Genomic DNA, 11309 nt, shown 5'->3' on the forward strand with positions numbered 1-11309 from the left:
GACGTCACGCGTACACGTCATCATTACGCGACGTTTTCATGAAGAAACTCCCGGGAAATTTAAAATTGCAATTTAGTAAACTAAAAAGGCCGTATTGGCATGTGTTGCAATGTTAATATTTCATCATTGATATATAAACTCTCAGACTGCGTGGTGGGTAGTAGTGGGTTCCAGTAGGCCTTTAAGGTTTAATGGCTTTGATCCCTTTATGATGACATCTACTGAGGCAAAGTTCATTGTGTTCTCCATGGTGTTGAAACTGCACCGATTTTTTTTCTTAGATTTTTCAACTAACGAAGTATTTTGCCAAGAGAATTCTTTTGTAATGTGTACATTTTCAAAATGTGCTGGTTCTGTTTTTGGCCAAAGTAAGACAGAGAAAACAATTTTGAAGTTGTGTTTATTTTATTATTATGCCATGATTTTATCAGTGGCGCCCGGGTGAGAATATAATTTCCTCCATCCGACCCCTGAGCTAAAAGGAGTTTGACACCCCTGATCTAATCCGACTCCTCCAAATGGAATCGTCCAACCTTTGACTATTTGAGGAAAGCCCTAGTTTGGAGTATGTGTAAAGTTTAACTGATGAACATGTTTTATCCACTACAGCTCTAATTCTACTGCCAGCGACTGGATTGCATATTTGGGCCAGAAACCTGAAAATGGCATAGAGGAATTTGAAATGATGATGGCCATTGAACAAATTACAATTAGCGAAATGACAGGTTCCAACATTGCAGTGCTACAGCTAACAAATGCAGTCAGCGTCAGTGATTACCTACAGTCTGTGTGTTTGGACATCAACGATGCAACAACCTTTCCTTTGGGAAGTCGCTGCTGGGTTGTCGGCTGGGGACAGGAAACAAATGATCAAAGTAAGACCTTTTGTAATTTGATTGGGTCTGATATTGGTTAAAACATACTCAGTATAATCAGTATTTGGATTATTTACAGTCAATGCAAGCCCTGGTGAAAGTCTAAGAGACATTGAAACTATAATCACAAGTTGTGAGAGTGATAATCAGGACAACATTTGCACTCCAAGCTTCGACATTCAACAGGTACATTCATATTTCCCGTATTCAAATATGAATTATTTGGTTCTCTTGGGGCTCATGACAATTGTTTTATTTGCAGATGGATGAGGGTGGTCCACTTGTCTGCAAGTCAGACTCATCTTGGTTCCAGGCTGCCGTTGTTACAACAGGTCAAAGTCGATCCCTTCGTGCTGACATTCAGGTCTTTACCAGAACCAAGCGTTTCGAAGCATTCTTAAGGGAAACAGTTGGCGACCTGCCGTCTCCTGCAGCTTCCTCATCGGCAGTTATGCCAGGTTGCTGTGGGTCCTCGTTGCTTTGTTTCTTTGTGACTTTGACATTTAGCTACCTGATGATGTATCAATGAACAGCTAGAGAATATTCATTTCTGCCCCTACGCTGTTGCAGTTTCAATGAATACGTTTTTATGATGTGTAATGTTTATTGTTTAAATGTACGGCAGTGAAAATTAAATTAATTTCCCCAACGGGGACCAATAAATCTAAATCTAAAACACAATGCTATCAAGCGTTACAGTTTCAAACGCCAATCTTGCTTGCTTTTATCCAGATGACAATAGCTGCCTGAGGTAAGTACTACATATAGCTGCTTTATTATAACACTATTCTAAATGTAAATTGATCTGTGAACTTTAGCATTTTGGACTGATGAAACAGTGGATGAATATGATCCCTTTAGCCTACTCTTAATGACTCTAACTGCACTACTGTGAAAAATGAATAATAATTGTAGAAAACTCTTGAAAGTGTTACCACAAAATACAATAAAACAAGAGAACTGTACAGACTGTAAAGTGACTTATTACCCAGAAACTGTTTTGCTATTATGAACACTGCAATCGTTTTTGAGACTTTGAACTGTAAATGATTTAATTGGATTCTGCATCAATTATTACTCCAAGAAATGTGGTTTCTGTTACCCTTGCAATATCACCCATTCAATTTGAACCTTTGTTTGTGTCATTTTTCTGACAATACCAAAACAACTGTATTTTTGTTTTGCTTAAATGTAATGATAGTTTCAAAAAATATATATATATATATCCATTGAAAGGGCCAAGTATGTTCAAGACTCAAATAATTTGAGTTGGTAGGCTGTACTGTCTTTTTTCCTGTAAAAACAAGAGAAAACTAACAACTACAAGAGAGCACGGTCCCATGGCGGACATCTGTGGCGCGATTTTGGTATGAAACAAAAGGAAAACATTAAAGAGCACAAAGGACATACAGCCATTAAAGGATCACAAACTGCCACTTTAAAAGTACTGTTAGTACATACAATTACAAATGTTCCAATTTTAGTATGTGTTTTACACACACATACACAACACAACAAAACATGTAAATTAAAGCAAAAAATAATACAAGTTATGCACATATAATTGCAACATATAAGAGGAGGCGTACAATCTTTTGTCAGAGCATGGTGGAAGACTGTACAAAGAGTACAGCTCACACGTTTCTCCTCAATGAGCTAAATTGAATCCTGTTTTTGCTTAATTCCTTGCTTCTTGTCTGTTTAATAGATGTCATCAGTGTTTGAACCTGAAATTCAGTGACGTTCGACTTCAATTATAACCTCTCAAAATACCATCATTCATGTCACCACATGACCATTGCTGGAGAAATACTATAGAGAAACACATTTACTGGGCATTGAACCACAGCAACAGTGTACAAAAAGGAGCATCAAAGAGGCTAAACAGGACTATAAAAAAAAAATAGGACAACATTTTACAGACAATGATCCAAAGCGGGCTTGGCAGGGAATTAGACACATTAAGTACAGGAGCAGCACTTGCTCTCTACCCAACACAGATGCCTCTCTGTGCTGAGAATAGTGGCCCCTTAAGATTTTCGGGTGGTGCACAGAAATTTGGGACTCTCCCGGAAAAATCGGTAGGGTTGGCAAGTATGTCCAGTGTGAATCGGGAGAAATGGAGGAGCAAAACAGTAGTAAGAGTTGAGTTAACTAGACATAATGAGTGAACTCAACATTTTGCAAGTGAAAGTGTTCACTTGACCTAAAATCCTATTCTTTGTCAACATATTGCTAGTTGGATTTTTTTTACAGTGTCACTTTTTTCATTTCCCCGCCACACACACGGCTTTTTATCGTTATTTGCGCTTAATGGCAGGGTTGAAACTCAACTCCCGTGAGATTTTGCTGGTCTGGTGATTTGCATGCTCGATATGGCCCTCCCCCTCCCTGATGATCATTATCAACACCATGTCAATGCAATGAAGGGCATTTCAACATTGAAAAATCATCATCTGTACAACACTGATTCAACAGCAGTCTTTCAATCGTTGAAATTGTACCCGTAATTAAACATTGATTCAACATTAATTTGTCAACCTAAATCAAAAATAACCAATGTGACAAAAATACAACATTGAATCAATGTATTTTGCTACGCTAACGTTCTTCTAATGTTATGTGTTATCTGGGAAGTATCAGACGAGAACATTTTGTTTATTTTGATTATATTTTATGATTTTAATTTTGATTATTTTTATGATTATTAAAGGCCTATTGAAATGAGATTTTCTTATTTAAACAGGGATAGCAGGTCCATTCTATGTGTCATACTTGATCATTTCGCGATATTGCCATATTTTTGCTGAAAGGAGTTAGTAGAGAACAGACGATGTGCGCGTGACGTCACTGGTTGTAGAGCTCCTCACATCCTCACATTGTTTACAATCATAGCCACCAGCAGCTAGAGCGATTTGGACCGAGAAAGCGACAATTTTCCCATTAATTTGAGCGAGGATGAAAGATTCGTGGATGAGAATAGTAAGAGAGTGAAGGACTAGAAAAAAAAAGGCAAGGGCAGTGAGAGCGATTAAGATGTTATTAGACACATTTACTAGGATAATTCTGGAAAATCCCTTATCTGCTTATTGTGTTACTAGTGTTTTAGTGAGATAATATGGTACCTAAAAGTCGGAGGGGTGTTGCCACGGGTGTGGTGACCGCCAGTGTCTCCGGTGGGAGGAGGTAAGAGAGTCCGCAGCTGCAGGAGGACACAAGCTCCGCTCATGTCTACGGTAAGAGCCGACTTATTAGCACAATTTTCTCACCGAAACCTACCGGTTGACATGTGGTCGGGAACCATGTTCGCTTGACCGCTCTGTTCCATAATAAAGCTTCACCTTCGGGAATTTTAAACAAGGAAACACTGGCTGTGTTTGTGTTGCTAAAGGCAACCGCAATACACCGCTTCCCACCTCCATCTTTCTACTTTGACTTCTCCAATATTAATTAAACAAATTGCAAAAGATTCAGCAACACAAATGTCCAGAATACTGTGTAATTATGCGATTAAAGCGGACTACTTATAGATTGGATCAGGCTGGAAAAAAATGTCCGCTACAACCGGTGACGTCAAACGCACGCGTCATCATACCGCAACGTTTTCAACAGGACACTTGGTGGGAAATTCAAAATTGCAATTTAGTAAACTAAAAAGGCCGTATTGGCATGTGTTGCAATTTTTATATTTCATCATTGATACATAAACTATCAGACTGCGTGGTCGGTAGTAGTGGGTTTCAGTAGGCCTTTAAGTACGGATGCCTTTTTGTAATTTATTTGTAAAGCACTTTGAATTGCCTTGTGTACAAAGTCTGCTCTATAAAAAAAAACTTGCCTTGACAACTTCCATTCATCCATCCATTTTCTACTGCTTGTCCCTTTCGGGGTCCCGGGGGGTGATGGTGCCTACCTCAGCTGCATTCGGGCGGTAGGCGGGGTACACCCTGGACAGGTCGCCAGCTCATTGCAGACTTAACAACTTCCATCCATACATTTTCTACCGCTTGTCTCTCTTGGGGTTGCGGGGGGTGCTGGAGCCTTATCTCGGCTGCATTCGGGCGGTATGCGAGGTACACCCTGGACAGGTTGCCAGCTCATCGCAGCCTTGACAACTTGAATGTGTCAAATGTTTAGCTGCCTTGGCTTGAGGTGACTCATTGTTCTTTCTTTCTTTACTTCCTCACAAAACCAGTTGTTCCATTCAGCGTATTTGAACATAATCATTACTCATTTCTTGGAACCCTGCCTCTCTGGAGTACTGTCTGTAGAATTATGAGGGCAAAACTATTTTGGAAATTGCCTGTAACATAAAATGTGAAAAAAGTGAAGCATTGTAAATACTTTCCAAATGCACTTTAGCGTGACTCCAAGATGCAAACACGGTAGATGGTGTGCAAGTAAAATTATGTTTTGCTATGTGGAGATGCACCTTAGTTAATGCACTCGCGGCTTTTGGCTGGCTTTTCGTTTGATAACAAACTTGGACCACTAAGTCATTAAATAAAAGAATCAACAAACCTCCTGTGTTGATTATTTCAAATGTGCCAAAAAAAAATGCTTGTGAATTGCTAATTATAGTGCCTGTTACTTCTGCCATCTGTCCACATCACTTTGTTGAAGAATGAACTTCCTCGTAACTGGAATCGCAGTCTGTGTGAAAACATCAACGTCAAACGTCATTGGCTCCTTCCTCACAGAGCCACTCAGGCACCTAGGAACAATGGCTCCACCACAACCAGCCCCTAGTTGTTTATGACCATGGAAGACAAAACAATTAATGTATTATCATCCTGGAGCCATACAAAATAAATAATTAAAGAAACTCAAACAAAACCCCCTGATTTTAAAGGGGAACATTATCACAATTTCAAAAGGGTTAAAAACAATAAAAATCAGTTCCCAGTGGTTTGTTGTATTTTTTGAAGTTTTTTTCAAAATTTTACCGGTCCCGGAATATCCCTAAATAAAGCTTTAAAGTGCCTTATTTTCGCTATCTTCGAAACCACTATCCATTTCCCTGTGACGTCATACAGGGCTGCCAATACAAACAACATAGCGGTTACCACAGCAAGATATAGTGACATTAGCTCGGTTTCAGACTCGGATTTCGGCGGCTTAAGCGATTCAACAGATTACGCATGTATTGAAACAGATGGTCGGTGTATGGAGGCAGATAGTGAAAACGAAATTGAAGAAGAAATTGAAGCTATTGAGTGAATAGCTATTGACGCTATTCGGCCATAGTGTGGGTGTACCTAATGAAGTGGCCCATAGCATGGCTACCTCATTAGCATCGCTGTTAAAATGTGCAGACCAAACGATCAGGACTTTCACATCTTGTCACACTGGAGCAACTTAAATCCGTCAATTGGTAAGTGTTTGTTTCGCATTAAATGTGGGTATATAGTTTCAAATGTACATACAGCTAGCGTAAATAGCATGTTAGCATCGATTAGCGTAGCATGTTAGCATCGATTAGCTGGCAGTCATGCCATGACTGATTAGCACATAAGTCAACAACATCAACAAAACTCACCTTTGTGATTCCGTTGACTTAATCGTTGCAAATGCATCTGCAGGTTATCCATACATCTCTGTGCCATGTCTGTCTTAGCATTGCCGGTGAAATGTGCAGACACTCAATGTGCAGAAATTCAATGGGGGTCTGGCGGCAGATTTCTTGCCAGTGGTGCAACTTGAATCCCTCCCTGTTAGTGTTATTACACCCTCCGATAACACACCGACGAGGCATGATGTCTCCAAGGTTCCAAAAAATAGTCGAAAAAACGGAAAATAACAGAGCTGAGACCCGGTGTTTGTAATGTGAAAATGAATATAGCGGGTGTGTTACCTCGGTGACGTCACGTTCTGACGTCATCGCTAAAAGACCCATAAACAGAAAGGCGTTTAAGTTGCCAAAATTCACCCATTTAGAGTTCGGAAATCGGTTAAAAAAATACATGGTCTTTTTTCTGCAACATCAAGGTATATATTGACGCCTGCATAGGTTTGGTGATAATGTTCCCCTTTAACACTAGTCATCAGGCATGAGGCAAACTTATATTACCATATCAATAACATATTACACATGATTATCCATTAAAATACACAGTTTTGTTACAGGTCTTTCAATGACACTGTTTTTTTGTCCGTAAACGAACTGACTGCACCACACCAGTTGTATCAGGGAACACTTACAGTATATTTCCAATTAACCAAGTGTTCAAGGGAGCAGTGCAATCCACATTCAAAATGTCTCCTTTTCTCAGATTGTGTTTGGTCTCAATCCAATTGTTTTTTTCTATAGTGTGGCAAGATATTCTTTTGACCACCTTTTCAAAAACAAGTCGGCGATGTATTGTGCTTGTTTCCACCTTCTTCTGTCATATTGGTCTTTGTGGTCAAACGGCCCAGAAGGAAAAACAGGTTCCCTTTTCAATGTGAGCAAATGGTTTGGTGTTAAATGTTCCAAGTCATCTGCATCCTGTGAGGCTTTGGTAATTGGCTGATAATTTAATATTGCTTCTGCTTCACACAAGACAGTGACCAAGACTTCATCAGTTAAGGTTTGTTGGTGCAGAATTGATGTAAGCACTTTCCTGATTAGTTTGATCATGCGTTCCCAAGCACCACCATGATGGGGAGTGGAAGGCGGGTTAAAACTCCATCTCATGTTGTCATGCATTAAAGCCTTTTCTATATGCCATTGTTTAACTCAGCGATTGCTCGTGTCAGGTCCTTTTCAGCTTCTGTGAAGTGTGTGCCGTTATCTGAACGGAAATGAGATACTGGTCCTCATCTACACATGAATCTACGTATGGCACTAATGCACGGGTCTGTATCCAATGAGTGGGCCATGTCCAAGTGGATGGTTCTACTTGCCTTACATGTGAAAACCACTCCATAACGTTTCACATTGGAAGGTCCTTGTTTCACCTCAAAGTGACCAAATGTGGGATTGTATAGCTTGGTTGGTAGAGTGGCAGTGCCAGCAACTTGAGGGTTCCAGGTTCGATCCCCGCTTCCGCCATCCTAGTCTCTACCGTTGTGTCCTTAGGCAAGATACTATACCCACCTGCTCCCAGTGCCACCCACACTGATTTAAATGTAATTTAGATATTGGGTTTCACTATGTAAAAATGCTTTGAGTCATTAGAACAGCGCTACTGTATATAAATATATTTCACTTCACTTCAAAATAGTCTACGCCACCGTTGGCGTAGACTATTTTGAACATCAGACTATAAGTCTGATGTTATTCTCTCATTAGGAAGGTCTGCCATTTTCTGGTCACACAACTTGGATCTATGACGTTTGCAAAAGACACAACTTGATAACACTCTCCTTGCAGCTGCATTTGCATAGGTAATCCAAAATCTTTCTCTGAGCTTGGAGAGGACATCATTTCTCCCACTATGTCCTGTTTTCTCACAGATGTGTCTGAGAATCAACGTGGATACATGTTGATCTTTTGATATGATTTTTGGGGGTTTGCTCTGCTCTGGCATTGTTGTCCTGGACAGTCTTCCAACCACTCAACACTCCATCTTTTCCTCTTCACAGGAATCCCAGTCATCAGTGTGCAGATTTCACAGGGAAGCTTTTCCTTCTGACAAAACTTGACCATAGCATCCTATGTCTTCAACAGTTCTTCAGCTGAAAAACTTTGTTTCATCGAGTTTCTGGCTTCCATCATCTCTTGATTAATGTAGTGGGTGTCTGCGCAGGAAAGCAATAAGAGACATTTTCTTCTGTGGCTGAGTTCCAATAGAGCCGTACGCAGAGGTGGGTAGAGTAGCCAGAAATTGTACTCAAGTAAGAGTACTGTTACTTTAAAGATTTGATACTCAAGTAAATGTCAGAAGTAGTCACCCAAATATTTACTTGAGTAAAAGTAAAAAGTATGTTGGGAAAAAACTACTCAAGTAATGAGTAACTGATGAGTAACCTGTTTGTTTAATGATTACGGCAACAAATAATGCACAAAAACATAAAAATAGCAATGAGCAAATTCACAGCCAGGAATATCTCTTAAGCAACTAAAACAATATTATATATTAAATAATAATACATTAAAATAAAATAAAAATTAAGGCAAATTGAGCCACAGTAACTTAACAGCACCATAGGCTCAGTAGGCATTCATTGATTTGATTGATTGATTGAAACTTTTATTAGTAGATTGCACAGTACAGTACATATGCCGTACAATTGACCACTAAATGGTAACACCCCACAAAGTTTTTCAACGTTTATCAATTATTTAATAAATGACCAAGTCGAGGTGATCTACCTTATATATACATATACATACACACATATCGTATATATATACATATCTTTATATATACAGTATATAATTTATATTTATTTATTTTGCCGTCTTTGTTGACATGTTAGAGGTGTTTTAATAAATATACATGCATGTTTAACATATAGATTCCTATCTGTAATGAAGACAAAAATATAAGTTGGTGTATTACCTGACAGTAGTGCTGATAACGTCCCGGTTTTCAAATGGAGGAGAAAAAAAGTTCCTCCTTCCTGTCTAATACATCATGAAAGTCGTTGGTTTTTGGCATCTTATTTGTCCAGCTTCCATATTTGTTTTTATACACTTTACAAGAAATACATTGGCGGCAAACTCCGTAGCTTGCTAGCTTGTTTGCTCTGGCTTTCGGAGACTCTTATTTTGTTAGCGCAGGCGCGATGGAGCGGCGCTTTTATTGTGAAGACAGGAACTGTGCGATCAGTCTTTAGGCTTTTGACGGGAAGTACGGTTGAAATAAAAAGTGTCTTTTTTCGTTTACACTTTTGATTGATTGATTGATGGATTGAAACTTCTATTAGTAGATTGCACAGTACAGTACATATTCCGTACAGTTGACCACTAAACGGTAACACCCCGATACGTTTTTCAACATGTCGGGTTCTACAAGTGACGGTCACGTGACCACCTGGCTCTGTTTGATTGGTCCAACCTCACCAGTGACTGCATGTGATTGGTGAAACGCAGGCATGCGTAGTTCCTACTTTGAATGCGTGTCTGACAAAATCAAAACAAACAAAACATGCATTAACAGATCGATTAAAAAAAAGTAGCGAGTAGCGACCTGATTGTAGATAAATGGAGCGGAGTAAAAGTAGCGGTTCTTCTCTATAAATATACTCAAGTAAAAGTAAAAGTACGTTGCATAAAAACTACTCTTAGAAGTACAATTTATCCCAAAAGTTACTCAAGTAGATGTAACGGAGTAAATGTAGCGCGTTACTACCCACCTCTGGCCGTACGTACCTTTAATATCCACGCAACTGCAGTTTTTAGTCTCTTCCAAATCAGAGTTGTAAGATATGAGCTGGCAAGTTGCGTTGCTACTTTTTACACTTACTGCATTTATCGAGAGCTGACCTTTGACCTCTGGGTCTCCTTAGTCTACAACTGACTGCACTTTGCATGGTACCCGTGTTTCCTCTTCTTTCCACAAAAACTCTTGACCCGATAACCATGTTTTGTTGTGTAGAAGCTTTTGGACCATTAATCTTCTTGATGACCTGTCTGCAGGATTCTTAGTGGTTTGTATGTTATGCCATTGGGCTGGATCTGATGCTTCTGATCACTGATATCATTTTTCGCCACAAATTTTCTGAATCCCTTGGTTTTGTTGTTTATGTATTTCAGGACTGTGCTGCTGTCCGTCCAGAATCATGACATTTCCAATTGAAGCTGTAACTCAGATTTAATCATCTTGTCTACACGGACAGCCAAAACAGCAGCAGTAAGCTCAAGTCTAGGGATGGTTATGGGTTTGAGTAGTGTTACTCTAGCCTTTCACAGAATGAATGATACATGTATGCCATTTGATTCACTCTGTAATCTCAGGTAGGTACCCTGATTCGCTGGCGTCAGCAAAGTGGTGTAACCGGGCATGAACTGGTGGGCCAAAGTCATTAGTTCTAAGCACCTGCTCACTTGAAATCTTGAAAGCACTTTCAAATCAATTAACATGCTGACCCACTGTTGGTTGAGTATTTTAGGAATTTCCTCATTCAAGACACAATTTCTGAGGCAAAACTCCTGTAAAATGTGTTTGGCTGGAAGAGTAACTGCTGCCAGATACCCTAAGTGATCGTAAACAAAGCTCACAACTGATAAAATCCCTCGTTGTGTATGTGCACGTTCTTTGCCATCCATGCGGAAGTTTCAGATCTCTGTCCAAGTTGAGCTCACTCATATTTTTAGAGTGATCTTTTTCAGAAATAGCTTGCAGCTTCTGTTGTTGCTGATACTTTGGGTTGGATGAAATCCTCCTTTATTACACAGGTCCGTGAGGTCATGATCAGTCCTGATGGCTTTTTCCACTGACTTCAAGCTTTTTAAGCAGTCATCCACGTAAAGGTTTTTGTGAACCGTGGAAATCACCTATAAAGCAA

General features: G+C 39.6%; 1 protein-coding gene across 8 annotated transcripts in view; it reads left to right on the top strand.

The window, feature by feature from the left end:
• Nucleotides 1–1840, top strand: part of LOC133558198 (uncharacterized) — a 46413-nt gene extending 44573 nt beyond the window's left edge. For all 8 annotated transcript variants that reach the window (XM_061909399.1, XM_061909406.1, XM_061909403.1 and 5 more), the window contains 3 exons: nucleotides 610–875; nucleotides 955–1061; nucleotides 1138–1840. In XM_061909399.1, the coding sequence (XP_061765383.1) occupies nucleotides 610–875; nucleotides 955–1061; nucleotides 1138–1404 (640 nt within the window). In that variant the 3' untranslated portion in view covers nucleotides 1405–1840. The remainder of the gene's footprint in view (nucleotides 1–609; nucleotides 876–954; nucleotides 1062–1137) is intronic.
• Nucleotides 1841–11309: the final 9469 nt, after the last annotated feature.

This window comes from Nerophis ophidion, linkage group LG08 (assembly GCF_033978795.1).
Source record: "Nerophis ophidion isolate RoL-2023_Sa linkage group LG08, RoL_Noph_v1.0, whole genome shotgun sequence".
Lineage (NCBI taxonomy): Eukaryota > Metazoa > Chordata > Actinopteri > Syngnathiformes > Syngnathidae > Nerophis > Nerophis ophidion.